The sequence below is a fragment of the Manis pentadactyla genome, chromosome 7 (assembly GCF_030020395.1).
Source record: "Manis pentadactyla isolate mManPen7 chromosome 7, mManPen7.hap1, whole genome shotgun sequence".
NCBI lineage: Eukaryota > Metazoa > Chordata > Mammalia > Pholidota > Manidae > Manis > Manis pentadactyla.
The window spans coordinates 12,341,031-12,360,183 of NC_080025.1; the positions used below are offsets into that span (position 1 = coordinate 12,341,031).

General features: G+C 40.3%; 1 protein-coding gene across 2 annotated transcripts; it reads left to right on the forward strand.

Annotated features, from left to right (window-relative positions):
• The first annotated feature begins 11,001 nt into the window (after positions 1-11,001).
• On the forward strand, positions 11,002-17,725 carry ZFP42 (ZFP42 zinc finger protein). 2 transcript variants are annotated; one of them, XM_057505104.1, is made up of 3 exons: positions 11,002-11,225; positions 13,028-13,089; positions 15,275-17,725. In XM_057505104.1, the coding sequence occupies exon 3, from the start codon at positions 15,367-15,369 to the stop codon at positions 16,264-16,266; it is 900 nt and encodes a 299-aa protein (XP_057361087.1). In that variant the 5' UTR covers positions 11,002-11,225; positions 13,028-13,089; positions 15,275-15,366; the 3' UTR covers positions 16,267-17,725. The 2 variants fall into 2 exon arrangements, with proteins under 2 accessions (XP_057361087.1, XP_057361086.1); XM_057505103.1 differs by having other exon boundaries at positions 15,278-17,724.
• The last annotated feature ends 1,428 nt before the right edge of the window (positions 17,726-19,153 follow it).

Genomic DNA, 19,153 nt, shown 5'->3' on the forward strand with positions numbered 1-19,153 from the left:
AAATTAACAAAAAAGGCATCCTAAATTAAATGAAAATGAACCAATCTAAACCAAATCTTTCTATTAATACATACCACTACATACACATATGGTATGTATTAATAGAGATAAAAGGAAAGAAGTGGTACCCCATCTTCTAGATGGAGGTTCCCATGATCCTTTTCCCCTGGAACAAACGGTTTGGATACTATATGGGAAATCTCACCAGAGAGAGTCCTAAAGCTTCCAAACAGAGTCTGCATCTTAAAGCTTTACCCACTGTTATGTATCAGGAGAAAAGTGAGACACAGTATCTCCTCTCCTGTGATGCAAACACTCCATCAAGGGAGCAGGAACATCAAAGTGTGAGTTTTTATCCGCGGTAGCGGGATACTTGATGTGATCAGTTCGTTCTATTCCATGGGTTTGTGGGTACGCTGCTATTCACAGAGTTGCTCAGATTAACTGTATGCAACAAAGCAAGCGAAACCTATTGTGTTGATCTTAGATCCGAACAACCTACCTGCTGGCTCTGATAGCTCCACCCATGTGCCTGTAGCTTTTAGGGATTTGAAGCAACACTGAGACATGGATGCTGATAAATTGCAGTGGAACGTAGGCTGCCTTCCTGTGTTGCTGTTGCAAAAGTGCTACAGCTGAGACTCACGTTCACAACTTTTACATGCATGCATCTACAATAGTTGTCAATTTTTACTTGGACCCGGATTACTTGGATGTGCTAACATGCAGATTCTGGTTCAGGAATAGGTCCGGAGTAGAACTAGAGATTTTGCATTTTTTCACAAGGTGATGCTGATGTAGGTGACTCATGGATCACACCGATTGCATCTCTGAAGATTTGTGGCTGCACAGTCTTTCAATATGCTTTGAATTCAAAGCCACCAGGATTCACTGGCCACAGTCACTGAAGGAGCTGAACAGTAAAGAAAGGCTGTACTATGTACACAACACTGTACTGGGTCCTGTGTCAGGCAGACTATTAAAGCAGAGGGAATATTGAGATGGAGTGGGAAACTCATTTCTGCAAACTCTACTTCAGAAAAATCTTTGACATGCAGAGTGATTATCTCTCCTTGGTCAATCTGGGATGTTTAGAGAGGAGGACAACACTCATTATTCATTTTTTATTCGATAGCCATTTAAATCCATTGCTGCCAAGGAGCAGAGGCATTTGTTAAATGACTTCTAATTAAAAATATAGGAAACCTAAAGTGACTTCATAAAGATGTCATGGCAATATAGTGCATTAGTAAATCACCGTAACTCCCCAGATCTAAGAGCATAAGCATAGATCTATTTCTTCTTGAAATTTTATTTCAGGATATGAGTCCCCTGCCCACTCCAAAGGTCTATTTGAATACAATTTCAGTTCTTTTCTTCCTTCCTAAATAACATCTGTAACACAATTTATGTTCCTCCCCACCGATGGAAAAGCAAATCCCTTCCTATATATAAATATATATAGGCATCTGACTATTTCAACAACCCTTATTCCATACAGCCCCCACACAGGCAATTTTCCACCATTTCTTCAGCTTTTTCTTTCTGTCTCTCCCCTTCGTGGCTAAAGCGGACCTACTGCATAGAACCACCCCCTCACCTTCTGACTCCCCCAGAGGTACTGAAAGCGCCTTGAGGAAATTAATGAAGCATCATTAAGACTAAGTTAAAATTCTCAGTGGAGGAAAAAAAAAATGTGTTTCATTATAATCAAGTCAAAAAATAGATTCGTCCTCCATGCCAAACACCTGTGCTATCTTAGACTAGTCAGTAGACTCCATGACGTGTGTGTTCAGCCAAGTTGCTTATTTTGACCATGAGGTGAAAATGAATACCACTGAAGCCTCGTTTGGATAACTTGTTCCTTTTAACTCACTGTTCAGACACCCCTCACCCCAGCTCCAATCACTGCCTATACCCCCTCCTTATCTGCGTTTAGAAACACCTGCTGGTTACTTGTTCATTGGATCCAACTTAAACATTCTTAGATATGGTTTCTTTTGCACTGGTTCTCAAACATAAATGTGCATGAGTGATTTGGGTATTTTATTAAAATTTAGATTCTATTTCAGTAGATCTGGAATCAGGACTAAAAACTTTCCTTCCTGACAAGCTCCCAGATGGTGCCAATGTCTGATGACCTGAGATCCCACATTGGTTTAAAATATTCTACTGTAACTCATGATAGGTTTTAGGGTTCCAAACATAGGCTCTGCAGAATAAATGATACTAGTTACTTATGTATCATTTCTGCCAAATGAAGATAAATCAGTCTGACAGAGACTATTTGTTGAATACCTACTTCAAAGCCCCTAGTAAAAGATTTTCATTTTAGTGTGATAGGGATTTTTTAAACTATTTGCTATTTCAAAATGCAAAAGACTTCTATGTCTTTCAAAAGCATCATTAGCCCATCAACCATAAATATTCTGCTCCTTTCTCCTTATCTCCTCTTTACCACATTACATTAACATAAGATTTATAATTCACCTTTTTGCAGATGAGGTTCATGACCAAAGCAGCTTTCCAGTATCCTCAGGATGTATTTATCCATTCACCTAACAAATATTTACTGAGCACCTATTAGTGCCAGGCCCTGTTCTGTGCTCTGTTTACTGATAACTACAGAACGCAGACAAGCCAAGTTCCTACAGTTATGGAGCTCATATTCCAGAGGCGTAGGAGATGGGCAACAAAAACACAAAAAATATAATTTCAGATAGTCATGAGTAAATGACTTAAGTAAAAACAGCATAGTAGGAGAGAGTGCGCCTACCTACTTGAGAAAAGGTCCTGCTTCAGAAAGGACAATTAGGAAAAACCTTTCTGTTGATCCTACCAGGGCTGAGATGTAAGTGATGAAGAGATAACCAGAGAAAGATCTGAAAGAGAGTATTTTAAGGATCCAATTTCCACTACCTACGGTGTAGACTGCGTCCCTCCAAGTAGAAGCTAGGTGTCAGTACTCTGTAGGTCTCATTCAGTGTGCCTGAGAAGGTCACTTTGCAAATCCAGTTCATGCCCAATTATCTTTTGTCTTACCTAAAGTTTTAGCTCTTTACAAGGGAAGATTGATGCAGACTTCCTGCATGAGGCTTCATGTCGATGACCCAGGATAGAGTGTAGGTGCAGATTTCCGTGATGCAGGAGTAAATTATACATGCAATATTTAAGCTCCGCATACATTCCTGGGAGGGAGGAAGAATTCTCTTTGATAAGCATTTATTGAGCACTTGTTACAAGCGAAAAAAAGTGTTTTTTTTAAATAAAAGATGAAATGTAGGTATATAGAGACGAGTATGATATGAATCCTTTCGGCAAGGAACTTACCAATAAACTATAGAGTAAAATGGGGAAAGTGAGAAGCTAGAAGAATAAAGGAATGGGAATAATCACTCTGAAGGAAGGGTAATTAATTTCTGCTAGGAGAATCAGTAAGATTCTCAGTGAGAAGTTAATATTTGACCTTAGCTTTGAAATATGAACCATGAGATGCCTTATCCACAGACAGTATTAAAGGTCATGGGACTAGATGAGACCAGTTAGGAAGTAAGTTGAGGGAAGATAACAGGCCCAAGAATTGAGCCCCTGCACAAAGATGTTAGTGGCCTTAAAGCTCAGAAGGTACAATAAATGGAAATGTCAACCATGTCCAGGAAGATGAGCAGTGAAAACTGATCTTTGAGATGAGCAATTTGGACATAAATTGGTGACCTCAAAAAGCTGTTCCCGATTACCTCATATGTAACACATGGTTTTAACACCCTTGCTACCATTGTAAAAATAAAGTGATAATTAATTTAACCTACCTGCACTCATATTTTTAAATCATACAATGTCCTTACCATAATGTAAAGAATTAAAAGGAAAGGAGTTCATAATAAAATACATGTTTCCATGCACACACATTCAGAGCATGAGGACACTGGCTTAGGCGACCAAAAACATCTCCACAAAAATGCTTAATGCCCTCTAGGGGGCGATACTGCCCTTGGTGAGAATCACACTGCTGAAGTGTCCCAGGCGCTTCAGCCATCACGATGTGGGAGACCCATCAGCACCGCTGTACATTTTGTTCACTTGCTTGTATGGAAGCTCAGAATACAACGATTTACATTTCACCATGCTGGCAGCTTTGCTGGGAGAGAATGGTGCAAGGAAGGTTCAAGTCCAGGCCTACGATCCCTGGATTCCATAATCGAAAAAGAGCACAGGAAACGGAAAACTTTATTTTCCGTAAGGTGGCTCCTAACTCCTTTGGCAGCAAACGGCAATCTGAATAGCCACATAGCTATTTAGAACCTATTTAGAACCCTACTGGTCCCACTTATTTGGGAACAATCATCAGGTTCATTGCAGATGACATTATATAACATGGTAGAGGAACTGTGCTATCTTCTAATCTTAAAAAAAAATTCTTAATTTAAAAATACCTCAGGGGTTTGGGATAAAGTATTATGACTTGTATACATAAGGGAATTAATAACATAATGGGCCACGTCACCTAAGGTGGACCAGATAGGAAGCGAGGGTGAGAGAAGTGAATGGACTGTGAAAAGATGGCGGGTCACCGGGCGGCACTGGCTGTGACCAGGAGTATTAGAAGTGGGCCAGGAAGAGGGACGCGATGGTCACAGGTGGAGATGCTTTTCACTGAGAATATGAATTGGCGCATGGTTACAGATCATAATGAATTTGGACCCTGAGGGGACTGATGAGAGGGAGAATCATCTTTGCGGCTATTTCATGCACCAGGATTAGTACTGGGCACTTAGGTTTGTTGGCAGCCAAGAGCAGAGGTGGGTAATCTAGTCCGTTAGCCAAGGCTTCACGAGAGCAGGTTGGTGGGCGGGAGGAGAGACGAAGGTCTGGGAGAGCAAAGAGGAAACAGGAGAACAGTTCCCTGCAGTGAGGAGAAAAAACAGACGCGGCCTGAGAGAACTTCAGGGGAAGCCAGGGCTAGAAGAGGAAGCTGATGAGACACAAAATATTTAGCCAATAAAGGTCACCGGTATCTGAGGGCACCGAGAAAGGATTGGGGGCATTGTGAAGAGTATGAGATTGGCTCGCTTAAGGACATGTACAGAGCCATGTGGTAATGAGAGTCCAGCGTACAAGGATAGCCAAGGAGTGTTTTGCCCCTTGTAGTGACCAACATAAATGGGAATAATGGGCTCAGTCCTAAGATTACATACAAACAACAGCAGAATGTTGCAAAAGAACCAACTCAATCCAGATAAAATGGAATGGGTCAAGGCTCCATAAACTTTTTCTGTAAAGGACCAGATAATAAATATTTTAAGTTTTGTGTCACAGTTACTCAATTCTGCCATGGTAATGCAAAAAGCAGACATATTCAAGGGCAAATGAACGGGCATGATTCTGTTCCAAAACCATTTTGCTGTGGTTACTGAACGTTCAATGTCATAGAATCTTCAATGTCAGGAAATACTATTTTTCTTTTTATTTTTGTGTGGAATAATTTTAATAAGTGAAAACCTTTTTTAGCTCACAGTGGGTGGCAGGTCAGATTTGGACAAGGTGCTGTGGATCAATGACCTCTGGAATGGTTTAATTATTTGGAGGGTAAAAGGGAAGGAGAGGCCGAGACCAGATTAAGGAGGGCTTTACAAAGCATGCTAAGGATTTTACACTTTTTTTTTTTATATGCTTTAGAACCTACTCAAAGCTGTCACAGAAGCAAATGACATCATCTCATCAGTGTCTCACGTAAATAAGTGGTTGTAGTAGGAATAATGGAGAAGAGAGACAAGAGGCTGGCTGCCGAGTGCCAGTTCAGAAGTCTTGACATTTACTCAGAGGGGTCATAAATGTCCAGGGAACCCTTTGTTTGAGAAACTATAAGCCATTCAATGCCATTAGAAATAATTAAAGTGGCAACATTGAAAGGATATTAAACACACCATTCACTTTCTGTATGAACATACTGTGACTAAGGATAAAGGTACCATATGAAGGAAAAGCAATCCAATACCCTGAAAGGGAAAGGTGGAGGGATTACAGGCAGCTGAAATGCACAGAAACAGACAGCAAAAGAGTATTTGGGTGCATTAAAGAGATTTAACCCGCAGAACTCGGAGGGCAAGATGGTGATGCTGGCAGTGAGATGGGAGAGGGAGTTCACATAGGCCAAAAGACCCACAGGGGCATGTCCCAGCAGGAAGCAGAGCTACAGGGATTTTCTCTCGAGGTTTGAGGATTATTTTCTATGACAATTTCTTAAAATACTTTCCTCCCTTGGATTTTATGACTGACCTTTCTGGGTGAAACCCTGAGGGCTGGAAAAAGGGGAAACCCCATCCTAGGGGCTCTATGCAAGTCTTTCCCAGCAAGGAAATGTGAAAGCCACTCCCAGGTGCAAAGTACCCCCAGATTGGGCCAGCGAGAAGTACTGTGGGTGTCCTACCATGCCAGGGACTTCCTGGCTCCCTCGGTAGAAAAGAGTGAAAATATACCCAGAAACCTCTGCCATTAGTCTTTGTATTCACCCAAGCAAAAAGTCCCAGTGGAAGTGACGAAATTCAGAAAGTGCCTTACAGAAAATCCACTCACTTCTGCCTTTGCCCTTTGCTGTTTACAGACTGCATTTCTAAGTGGGGCAATTGAAACTCGGTTCTGGGATGCCTCTATTCTCCACCTAGACTCTCCTCCAGCACTGGGGTGGTTAACACCCTCCATGTGAAAAGTGTCAAGAAGAAAATAAACCACGGACATACGACGGTTTGGCTGAGGAAATTCCTGGGCACTGGCTCCTGCCTCCCACTGAAGCTGAGATCAGAGTGAGGCAAAGAACCCGGCTTGGTCCATCTGGGACAGAGATTTCAGAGAGAAGCAGCGCAAGGGCAAAAATCCTGTCAATGAGCCTAGGCGGGTCTTCCCTACGTCCAAAAGCATCTCAACATTTTTTTAAAAATTTAAAAGACCATGCAATGTGAGGTTGACTCAAAATCTCTTTTTATGGGAAAGAATGAGAGAGAATCTTGAGTAAGTTAGAGCAAGCTCTGAAAGTATTTTCCAGGTGAGCCCGATGTGAATGGGTTTCTTAGCAAGGGAGGTTGTGGGGATATTCCATCCTTAAGAGGAAGAAAGGATCTTATGAGAAACTGACAAAAAACACTCACACATCATTGCCATGGCTGAGGAGAATCTGTGGTCTACCAAATAGCCTTTAGGTCCTGCATGTAGGCTCACTGCTGAATCCTCACAGAGAAAATGAAACATGCCGATATTTATGTGGTCGCAGTGTTTATCTAAAAAGCACAAAGACTGTTGAAAATACCTGACAGTATTATGGCGAATCTTGATCTCCTCAGTGTCAAGTACCAAACGGCTTCCATTTAGATTTTTAAAAAAAAGAGTCCACCTTTACCCATTTCACCCACCTCTTACCCTCTGGGTGAGGTGGGTCAAAGGTGCAAATTTCAGTTACAAAGTAAATTAAGTCCTGGGGATGTAATGTACAACATGGTGTCTCTAAAATCGATAATACTGTAGTGTATATTTGAAAACTGCTAAAACAATACATCCTAAAAATTTTCATCATAAGAAAAAAATTTTAACTATTGTGGTGATGGATGTTTACTAGACTTCATTGGGATCATCTCACAATATATATAATATACACATATCCAATCAGGATGTTGTATACCCACAACTAATCTAATGTCACATGTCCATTATACCTCAGTTTTTAAAAATGCAGTAAAACGGTGCCTTAGTATGCTCTCTTAAAAAATCATACTATAGATTTTTAAATCTAGACTCATTAAAAAATATCAAATTCCAAGGAGAAACTTATATATCATTGACTTTTTATTTTTTGGTAGAAAAACTTAAAAAAATGCATTAAAAGCTCTGAAATTGAAAAAATTAATTCTATCTTTACGCTTTATGTTAAGACAGCAAGAGTTGGGGTCTAAACTTTGGCCCATACTTGTGCAGTTTGGGGTAAGGCATTTGTCATTAATGACTTTCCATTTGTCCATAAAGTAGGTGATAGCAACTTGTAAGATTGCTATTAAGATCAAATCCATATGTAAAAAGGCATTATAAATCATAGAGAATAATAGTGCAAGAGACTTTTTATGAAAGATACAACCATGGACTTTGTAAAATACCATCATGTACAATGTTTTCTCTCAAACATTTAAGCACACTCAAGTGGTTTTGTTTTTCAGTTATACTGAGAAATAATTGACACACGTCTCTGCCAAGTTTAAGGCATACAGTCGGATGGTGTGATTTACCTATTATGAAGAAATGATGACCACATTAGGCTTAGCTACCATCTGTTTTCTCATATAGATACAATGAAAAGAAAAGAAAGAAAAAAGGAAATAAAACACATTCTCCTTGTGATAAGTCTTAGGATTAACTCTCTTGATCACTTTCCTATATATATCATACAGTAGTAGTGTTAGTTATTGTCGGGATGTTGTACATTCTGTTTCCAGTACTTATGTATCTTATAGTGTCTTATAAATGGAAGTTGGTATATTTTGACCACCTTCCTCCTCTGGTCTGCCCTCAGCGGCAGCTCTAGGGAAACCCTCCCTGAACTTTCTTCAGTCGGGATCCCGCTAGAGGCTCTCAGTAACACCAAACATACCCACCCTTCATTGTCCTAAAAGCAGCTGCACTTGGATGTTTACAAAGCATGATTATTTGGGTGTCCGCCTTTTTAAAATTTTTTGATATTTTGCTCATCATGGATTTTTTCAAGAATTTCTTTAATTGCATTAAAGTATTACTAATTTTAATTATTGAATTTTGGGGGCACCCTTTAAATTTTGCTGCTGGAAATCAGTGAGTTCCTTGCTTCATGCTGGTTCTGGCCCAGCAACTTCAGCCTGGAGGCCACGGATATATATACCCAAGGCCTAGACCAGAGTCCTGGCTGGCGTAGAAGCTCAAATAGGTGTAGAGTGCATGAAAATATACTTGCAGGTTTCACATTCTAAACTTTTTAAGGAAAACACTGGTTTGTAACACAGAAATAAATTGTCAAAAAAAAAAAAAAAGCTGGCCAAATGTTATTGGTGGAAGAATTACTATGATTAAAATTCCAGTAATCCCCAAAATTACCTGTTCCTGTGAACCACCTTCTTTCTGTTTTATAAGGCAGCCCTCTTTGGTTTCATGGTTTCATTCATTCCCTAGCTCGATTTTGGGGAAAATCAGTTTCCCTTGAGCTGCGTTCATATGACAACAGATGAATTCCTTCCTTGTGGTCTGCTTTTCCAGGCCCATGCAAAGGAAAGCTGAAACAAAAGGGCAGCAAAAATAATTTATGTAAAAGGTGGTATGTGAGATGTAAACTTAGATTTTCTAATGTTGTCTTCAGTTTCCAGGCAGAGTCACACGAACACAAACCAAGTGACCAGACTGAATTATTAGTGGGGAAGGGATTATAAATAAATCTAGATGATGGTAGGCACTGCCTCAAAGTTTCAGGGAATGATAACAAAAGGGTGTGGGCTGGTGAGCAGATAAAAGGATGAAAGACAGGATCTGTCTGAGCTGTGTGTGTATACCTCTCCCTCTCTGTCTCTCTCTCTCTCTGTGTATTATTGCCATCATCATCACCTATATACATGATATGTATAAATAAATAAGGATATAAATAAATGATATATATTGTTTATTAATACATAAAATATATAAATTGTATTAACATATTCTATAATAGATAGTAAACATGTTTATAATAAACAGGTTTATGTTATATATTAAAATATAAATTATATTAACAGATATTACATGATATATATTTATTATGTATAAATACATTTATGTTAATATAGTTAATATAGTATATAAAAGCATATAATGTATAAATGATAAATATCATTCATTTATACCTTTATTTTTTTATCTAGATCAATGATGGTGGTGATGATACATAGAGACATACCTTCAGTGAAGAAAGGGAATTTCACTGATCAGTAACATTATCATGTAAAGTCTTGGAAAAGAATACTCTCCTGGGGGTTTTTGGCTCACTGAGGTCGCATCTTATCAAACCCAAAACTTTAACATTTTTATCACCAAAAAAGAAAAAACTGATCGCGCAAAACTGCTCTAACCTGCCTGTGCAGTTTCTACAGACCATACATAGCAAGACACACTAGAAAGCAGGAGAAAAGTCGTTTCTCACCATTTCTTCCTTCAGAAACTCACCAGCAAAAACGTTCTAAGGTAAGTTGCTAAGGAAGCTTTATCTAACTTCGCTTTGAAATGAATGAAAAACTGGCTTTCCTGTTGGGGGTGTTAAGAGAATAACACATTTCCCCCATTGGGAATAATCTTTTACTTTCGAATCGCACAATTGATGTTTATTCTAAACAGACTTAAAAATATATATATAGTAGAGAACTGCTCCTACATATATATGTGATTTACAGATACGCTTCAAATCAAAATTTAAGAGGTTTTTAAACACTGATTTGGTTTTTGTTTTAATGGTCTGTGCACTTACAGGAACTATTAAATTTCGCTAGACCAGAGCCAATGGTGAGCGTCGACTGACCGCTGCTTTCGAAGTGAGTTGTGTTACTGGGAGGGCCGTGAACAGTTACATTAACGGCTGGAAAAGAAAAAGCAGTCATTCTGCGACTGGAGGTAGCGCGGGGGAGAAGCGAAGCCGGGGAAGGGAGCGCGCAGGGAAAAAGGTGTGGTGAGAGTCAGGACAAACCTCTATTTCCACGGGGTAAAAACTGCCTCCACCGCTTGATTTTCATTGAATTGATGCGCAACTGCTTAAATTTGGTTAAACTTCCGTTCACTGGTCCAGCTGACATTTACGGAGCGCCTACTACCCGCTAAAGCGGGGCGCTGGGATTCAAGCCGCGTGCACGGGGCGGACCGGCGGCTGCAGCGCCCAGGGGCAGAGGGGACCGCGCCGGGGAGGGGCACGCGGCCCACCCCACCGGGCGGGGCCCGGAGCCACGCCCCCGCCACCTGATCCCTCACCTGGGCGCGCCAGGTAGCACCTCCCCTCGGAATACAAGCCCCATTCCTGCTGAGATGCGCCGTAGGCTTAGCCGTGTTAGAATGTGTCCGTCACAAGGAGGGTGGGTCTAAGCGGCTGGGCCCCTGGCCGAGAGCATTTCAGCTGCTGCGGGGGGCGCGGGCCGCAGTCTGTCCTCCGTGCTGCCGTAGGACGAGGTGGAGCTTAGCGGAGCGCGCGCATCGCGGTGGCCTGGGTAAGTCCTCATTCGGTGGGTCTTCGCTCTTTTCAGATATGGGGGAAGGGGTGTATATTGAGCTCCCTACTTAGAATGTATTTTTAACCGTGGGTGCCGCTCAAAAGGTTTTTGAGAACCACAGACGGGGAGCGTTTTATCATTCCGGAACCAGGTGGGGAGTGGACCTTGGCCACTAGACGTCTAGCGCTTAGGCTGCGTTGACCGGCCGCTGTTCTGGGCTCCCGGCCTCGAACTTTTAAAACGGACAAAGGAGAAAACAGACTTTCAAAAGAGCAGAGGCCTGGTTGAAATGTCCTTGAAGTTGCATTTTTAGTTTGTTTCAAAAATTTATATAACTAATATATTCCATTACAACACATGGGCGGGTCTACTTCATATTACAGTGTTTGAAGTCCTTGTTATCAGGGGTATAAACTTGGCTGCCCTCCTCTCACTATCTCTGCCAGTGGCACTACCATCCACCCGGTTACTCTAGTAAAAAAAACGAGGCCCAGTCACTCAGATTCCTCAGTTTTCTCCAGCTGCTTTGTCCAGTCCACCCGAAAGTTTGCAAAGTTCTGTCCCCAAGCTTTCCCCTGCCTCCCCGCATTGCATCTCCACTACCACCACGCGCCCCGTGGACACAGCCGGCACTTTTCCCGGAGTACTAAAATGGGATATTCCTACTTTCACTCTTTTCTCCCTCAATCCATTCTCCACACTGCAGCCCGAGTAATCTTTTACCCTCACCAGCAGGCCATTTCCTTGCTTGAAAGAAATTTTGTAATGGCTCCCATTCGTTTGGGAATGAAATGCAAATGGCTCGCCCAGCCCCCAGAATCCCGCATCCTGCTCAGCCTTACCTCAGACCACCAGGGTCTGTGCTGCCATGTTCTGTAATAAACGGAGCTTCCTTTGTCCCCCCAGCATGCTGGTCCCTTCGCAGTTCCAGCTGCAGCCGGGAAAGGCCCCTCTTCTCCCATCTCTTACCACTGGCTGATACTCTGCTTTTTTCTTTCTTGCCCCTTGCTTGGAGGTCTTTGGAGACATTCTTTGTAAAGATGGCCTCCCTTGCTTACTGTCCTCTTCATATGCTAATTGTTTCATATCATATCATTTTCCTCAATCTGAACTATTTTGTTTAGTTAACATTTTAAAAACCCTTTATTTACATTTATATCACACAAATAGGAGCTCCATGAAAACGACGGATTTTTTCTCTATTCTTGGGTCAACACCTAGAACAATGTTTACTAGTAATTATTTGTCAAATGATTGAATAAGTAAACGATGCACCCTTGAAAGTGGTTTTATCCTAGTTTGAGAAATATAAAAGTAGATTAATCCCATGCCATTAAGTATCATTTAACATCCAGATTTTGTCTTTATACTGTTTACCCAGTACGTTTTCCATGTAATTTTCACCAGCAAAATACTCGTCATATAGAAAGGAGTTTTCCCATAGTAAATTAATAAATAACCATTTCAATTTTATACCTCATTTTCACAGATTGTATTTTGTGTGAGAAATGGCATAGTGCTCAGAGATCTGACAAACAACGACTCTAGCTTAGAAAGTTAAGGATTACACGTGGACTTTGGTAACTTCTAAAAGAGAAAACCTCTCTTTTAACCCTGTGCTCATAGATGTCTTTGTAGATGACATCTCGGCATCATTGATAACCAGCTCTCTGAAACTTCCACATCATGTGTGTCTAAAGTTTCAAGTGATTTTTCTAGTAAGTTAATTTTATAGGGTTGCTAAGTCAAATATTGCCAGTATGATGACTAATGCATATTCCTCCATTCATTTCATTCAGGTGCTGGGACACCTGAGTAAAACAGAAGAGGAACTTGTCTCCCACGACTTACAGTCTAGTAGGTAAGGCAGACCTTAAATCAGTACTAAGAGGCTCAGATCTGTGCAAAATAGGGAGTGAGGGGAACATTTAGCTTGGGGACCTAACTGAGCCTAAGAATCAAGAGAATCTTGCCTAAGGAAGTGACGTCTAAGAGATCTGAGGTGTAGATGGTAAATGAACACATGTGTCTATGTGAGAGAGAACCTGTGTGCTTGCAGATGGGAAACAGGAGTAAGGGTGGGTAGTATTTTATCGAGAGGGAAGAGCATGGCTCTTTATTGGAGGGAGAGCTTGTGGCTGAAAATGAAATAGAACTGGAGATGCCAACACATAAATTTGGAGAGAGAAGCTGTAACCAAATCAAATTTCAGTTATTTTAAATGGGGGGATGGGGTTTGGATTTCTGTTTAATCATACTTTAGACTAATACAAGTGATTTTGCCCCAAAGATGCTACATTCATAATACAAAATGATTCAAAAATTATTTTTAGGTTCCGGAACAAGATTTTGTTAGGAAATTACTCCTGCACACAGTCTCCCTTTATTACACTTTTTTAAAAAGATGCAAGAAATAATAACACTTGTACCATTTAACATGTTTATATATTTATATATATGTGTATCAGCTTGACATTTTTAAATGGCCACAGTTAAAATTGCTAAGGGAACAGTTTTAAATTTCTTAAACATTTAAATGTATGTATATACATTCTATAAATAGACATACTCATATATATACAAATATTTAAGAAATTTAAAACTTCCTTTAGCAACTTTTATACATATTTTAAAATATGTCTACATAAAATATATAGTGTTTATATATTGTATATATTTATATATAATATACATAAAAATTTTAAGAAGACATTAAAAACTTCCCTTTGCAATTGAAAAGCATGTTTTGTTTTTATTCTACGTATTTTTTTTGCCAGAGTAAATGGCATGTTTCTTTTGAGGTGGCATTTTTTAAATGTGATTAGTCAAAAATATTTTCAAGCTGTTAGTTCTCACTATACTACTTTCACATTTGCCTGTTTTTAAAAAGGATTTAATTTTTGTTCCAAGAGCAGAACATCAGGACAATAAAATTAAGAGATCTTATATAAGGCACACAATTGTAACATTAAGCAAAAGGCTTTTAGAAAGAATGGAACATGTTCATAGTATAACCTTATGATACTTGCTTTTATATTCTTAAGAAAAAGATTGAAAACTGTTCAGGTCCCGACTCTCCTGTGTCTTTATTTTGCTTTGCACTCAAGAGAGATGGGAAATGCATGGATTTCAGAATGTCTGCTCTCTGGCTCCCCCATCTTCTACAACAAGGATGGACAGAATACACTGTTTACTGGGACACAGTCATGCTCCTCCTATATTGTCTGTTGCTGCCTCTGTGCTTCAGTGGCAGGACTGAACAATTGTGACATAGACCATAGTTCCGACAAAGCTCAAATCTGGCTCTTTATAGAAAAAAATAAATTTGCACCCTGGGTCTAGAGTAGTGACTGGTACACTGCAGGATCCAACGTATACTTACAGAATGAAAACAGAGGTAGAGTAACAGTAACTCACATACAAGCATTCATCATTTGTTCTGGGCCATGAATTGTGCTAAGCCCTGTATATGCATTATTTAATTTTAATTTCACAGCAATGTCACATACAATAGGGTATCTTGCTTCCTCACTTGCTTCTTTAGTCAGCTGCCACTCTGTCAGTCGTGGTTTGCCTGAGCACTCTGTTTAAATTTACAAACTGCTACTTTCGACCAGCATACTTCATCTGTAGCCCTCTGCCTCATCACCTAATGACAAAACATTCTTCACTCATTCTGTATGCTCACAGGAATGTATACTCCATGAGGCACAGATTTGTTTGTATGTCTATTTACTGAAGAATCTCAACCCGCTAGGTAGGCTAGTGTCGGGCCAGCACTTAAGGGGAGTGCAGTGCCCAGTAAACATGAGGTGATCAATTAGGGAGGTCCGATAACTTGTGGGGATACCTGAGGCTAGATGTGATTATCATCTGTGTCTTCCATGAGAGCTCAGTTTCGTACTTTCTCAGGGAATTTGTCAGGGAAGATGTAAATGGTAGCCATTTGGTTATTGCAAAGTGAGTTCTAGGCCATTTTTTAAGTTGTTTTCTGACACTGGTTGTAACGTTTGAATGTATTTTCCCTAATGGCTATTATCTCAAAATAGGTGCTTGCTGAAGACAACATACCCAGATCACTACTGCCTGGAAGTGATTGTTAGATCCTGGTACAAACCCAAGAAGCGGGAAGGACAACATGGACCAGCAACTGAAGACAAGGGTGGAGACGCGCAGCCAGAAGGGCCTGGGTACAAGAGCTCCCGGTGAGGCTAAGCCAGGGCCGGCCGAGCCCCAGCCCACCCAGCAGAAGCCTTTCAACATGACATCGGCCGTAGGCACTGAAGATGTGTACCAGGACAGCAGCCACCAGGCTGTTGGAGAAGATTCCTTCTGTGACTGTTACATAGAATGCATAATAAGAGGGGAGTTTTCTGAACCTATCCTGGAAGAGAACTCTCTTCTTAAGTCCTTTGAGTACCTGGAAGGAGGATCAGAACAAGACCTTTCTCAGCAGGGTCTTGTAGCAAGTTCACTGCTTGAATGCTCCCTGGAATACATGCAAAAGGAGGCAAAAGAAGTTCCTCAACAGATTGTTGGAGAGAATTCACTTGTTGAGCACCCTGAGCACACGACAGGCAAGAGGCCTCTGCAGGGAGGAGTTCCCAGCCTTGACGTCTCAGATCCTGAACAGCTCGCAGAGTCGGTTCCAAACGAAGAATATAATGCTCTGGGGCAAATTGCTTGTCCTCAGCATGGATGCACAAGAAAGTTTAAAAGTAAGGCCTCCATGAAGAAGCATCTCGTCGTGCACGGTCCCCGACACCACGTGTGCGCAGAGTGCGGGACAGCTTTCCACGAGGGCGCGAAACTGAAAAGGCATTTCCTGGTTCACACCGGAGAGAAGCCGTTTCAGTGCACTTTCCAAGGGTGCGGGAAACGCTTTTCCCTGGACTTCAATTTGCGCACGCACGTGCGCATCCACACCGGGGAGAAACGTTTTGTCTGTCCCTTTGAAGGCTGTCACAGGAAGTTCACTCAGTCGAATAACCTGAAAGCTCACCTCGGAACTCATGTGAACACCAGACAAAACCCGTGAAAGAGAAGATCGAAAATAATCCTCAAGGAGAAGCCTATTAACGAGAGTGAGTGGAGACAAATATGCCGATTGCCTATGGTTTCTAAGAAGGAAATTTAAAATCAATGTTACAATCCTACAAGGCATAATTTTAATGTTACGCTCCTGTGGCCTCTGATGCCATTTTACAACATTGTGTACAGGATTATAGTGTGCTTCAAGCAGGAAGGTCAGGAATGCATTTACTTCAAAAGCGTAATCCTTAATACATTCTGAATTGGATTATTGGACATGGGACTTAATTGTCACATGCTTTATCTCTTTATCTTTAAAATGAAATTAATTTGTTTTTTTTAACTTTGTAATTTCTAATTGTTTCACTTTTGTCTTTCAGGAATATACTTCATGCTACATGTGATAATCCTAGAGAATGAAAATTTTGCAGTAGACTCTATGTGAATGGGTAGTTAAACATTTTTTAAAAGTTCCATCTGTATTTTAATCTTTTTTTTTAATCATTGTTTCAGGTGATATTGAAATCCTAGCTAGATGTGGGTGGTTATTTGATAGTGTCAATGCAATTAAAGCCATTTTAGATATTTTTAAATAAAAGGGAATAAAGCCCTAGAAATATAAATCAAAGAAGTTTGTGTTAAAAAGATATACCATTTATTTGTCTTTGAAATTGGCAAACCATTGCAAAGATTGACAGTTCAGGATTGGTGCGTGGTGGTGAAAAATTACCCTTCTACATGATTGGTTTAGAGATCAGTTCTCACAGCCATTTTGGAGGGTGTTTTGCAAGTGAGATGTAAGTTTCCTAGGGCTGCCATAACAGTGCCACCAACTGGGTGGCTTTAAGGAATACAGATGCCTATCGGTGTGGGGGCTAGAGGTTCAAAGTCAAGGTCTTGGCAGGACTGCTTCTTCTGAAGGCTGTGAAGGAAAAATCTGTCCAAGCATCTCCCTTGATACGTCTTCGTGTTTACGTGGTGTACTCCCTGTGTCTTCACCTTACTCCCTCTGCATGTCCATGTCCAGATTCTTTCTTACAAGGATACCAGTCATACTGGATTGGGATCCACACTACGGACCTCAGTTTTAACTTACCTCTGGAAAGACCCCATCTCCAAAATAAGGTCACATTCTGAGGTCCTTGGGGTTAGGATTTCAACATGAATTCTTGGGGGTACACAGTGTAACTCATCATGTCAAATCTTTTAGACCCAGTAATTTCTAGAATTCTATGGAAATAGTTGCACTCACATACAAGATGTTTTTGTTCAAAGGGAATTTTTCCAAGGGTGTTAACGGAAGCATATTTTTAATAGTAATTCATAACTTCAGTGTCTCTTAAAAGGGAACAAGTTGCATAAATCATAATACCTCCATTCAATAGAAAACGTGCAAATATCTCTAAAGGAAGTGTGGCTGGAAAGGGAAGGAAATAGGACCACAGTTACAGGGAGTAGGAGGAAGTTTGTCATTTTTAACAGGTGGTACAGATTGGGTGACTACACATGCCATAGAAGAAAATTCAGATAAAGTGGTTAAATAGTCTGGTTAAGGGGGAAACTGATTTATCTAGAGATGGCTGTAAAAATAAAACTACAGCTTTAATATAAGGGTTAACTGATCTTTATGATTATAAATTGAATCCCTGACTGGAATCACCTTATGATGTGCAGAAGATATGCCCCTATCAAACTTAGAATGCATTTCCCACCCCCACCCCTATCAATATTAAATAATTATAGTTATACCTTATTTCTTTGATTTTAAGATTTAAGAGACCATTGTTGATAATGGTAATATGTACCATGACTTTCTTAGCTTTTCAGGGGAAAAAAATCAACACTATATAAACATCTATTTTAACATAAAGCTTGCTTTTAGAAATGCTAATATGTAAAAAACATGTAAGCGTTACAGAAAAAAATCAAGGGCTTTATTCTTACTTCAGAATGAGCTATTTGTAACTGGATTATTATGGAAATTGTATTTTTTATTCATAATATATTCACTATGGCAGTTATACCACAGGAATGTGGGTCCTGAGTCTAAATTATAAGGAACATTGGATATATAATCTATTCATGAATTTGGAATTTATTCTAAATCAGACATGTGAACATAAAATTTAGGATGGGAATCTGGTATTTGATCCAGATGATGGAGCATGTTTGTCTGGTTTCCACTTTGACCTTAGTGTGCTTGATTTGGTCCTCTGTGGATTCCTTCAGAGTTGAGTTAGGACACAGCTCCTCTAAAGACTAAGCAAATGGTGGGATTAAATAGAGAACAGTCCAGACTAGATCAAGTCAATGACAGGTTAGGCAGCAAGCTCCTAAGGCCTAGGACTTGGGCAGTCCAGAGGAATCGAGATTGACTTCCCCTCTGCAGAGAGGCTGGTCTACTTCTGCAGATCACTCTTCCTGGAGGTGAAGAGGCCCAGAAGCTCAGTATGTTGAGCCTTAAAGCCTAAATGTACAGGAGACATCAATCTGAGAAAAAAATGGCTTCTGGATCTGGATCCCAAGGCTTCAATTCTTTTGGGAATACGATGCTGTGTAGCTAACTGTCTAGCTGTTTTGTCTGTTTCCCCAAAGAGGACTTTTAAAACTTTTAAGAATATGACAGAAGAAGGCAGGTGGGTGTAGTGAAAACAGAAAAGGGAAAAGGAGATGGGCTGATGAAGACACGCCATCTGAAATCAATGTTAATGTTTCAGAAAAGAAATGTACACAGACCTTCTGTTTTTATATTTTAAATAAGAATAAACAGTAGATGTGTGAACACATATCCAAAGAAAACTGAAAAAGGAACAGAATCCATCTAGACTTTTACATATCTCCTCTACCAGCATTTTTTAAGCCCCACATCCTGATGAGCGCATCATTTCTTTTTG

Bases quoted from the DNA above. Each gene is read 5' to 3' on its own strand.
- ZFP42 (XM_057505104.1), top strand. From the start codon at position 15,367: ATGGACCAGCAACTGAAGACAAGGGTGGAGACGCGCAGCCAGAAGGGC.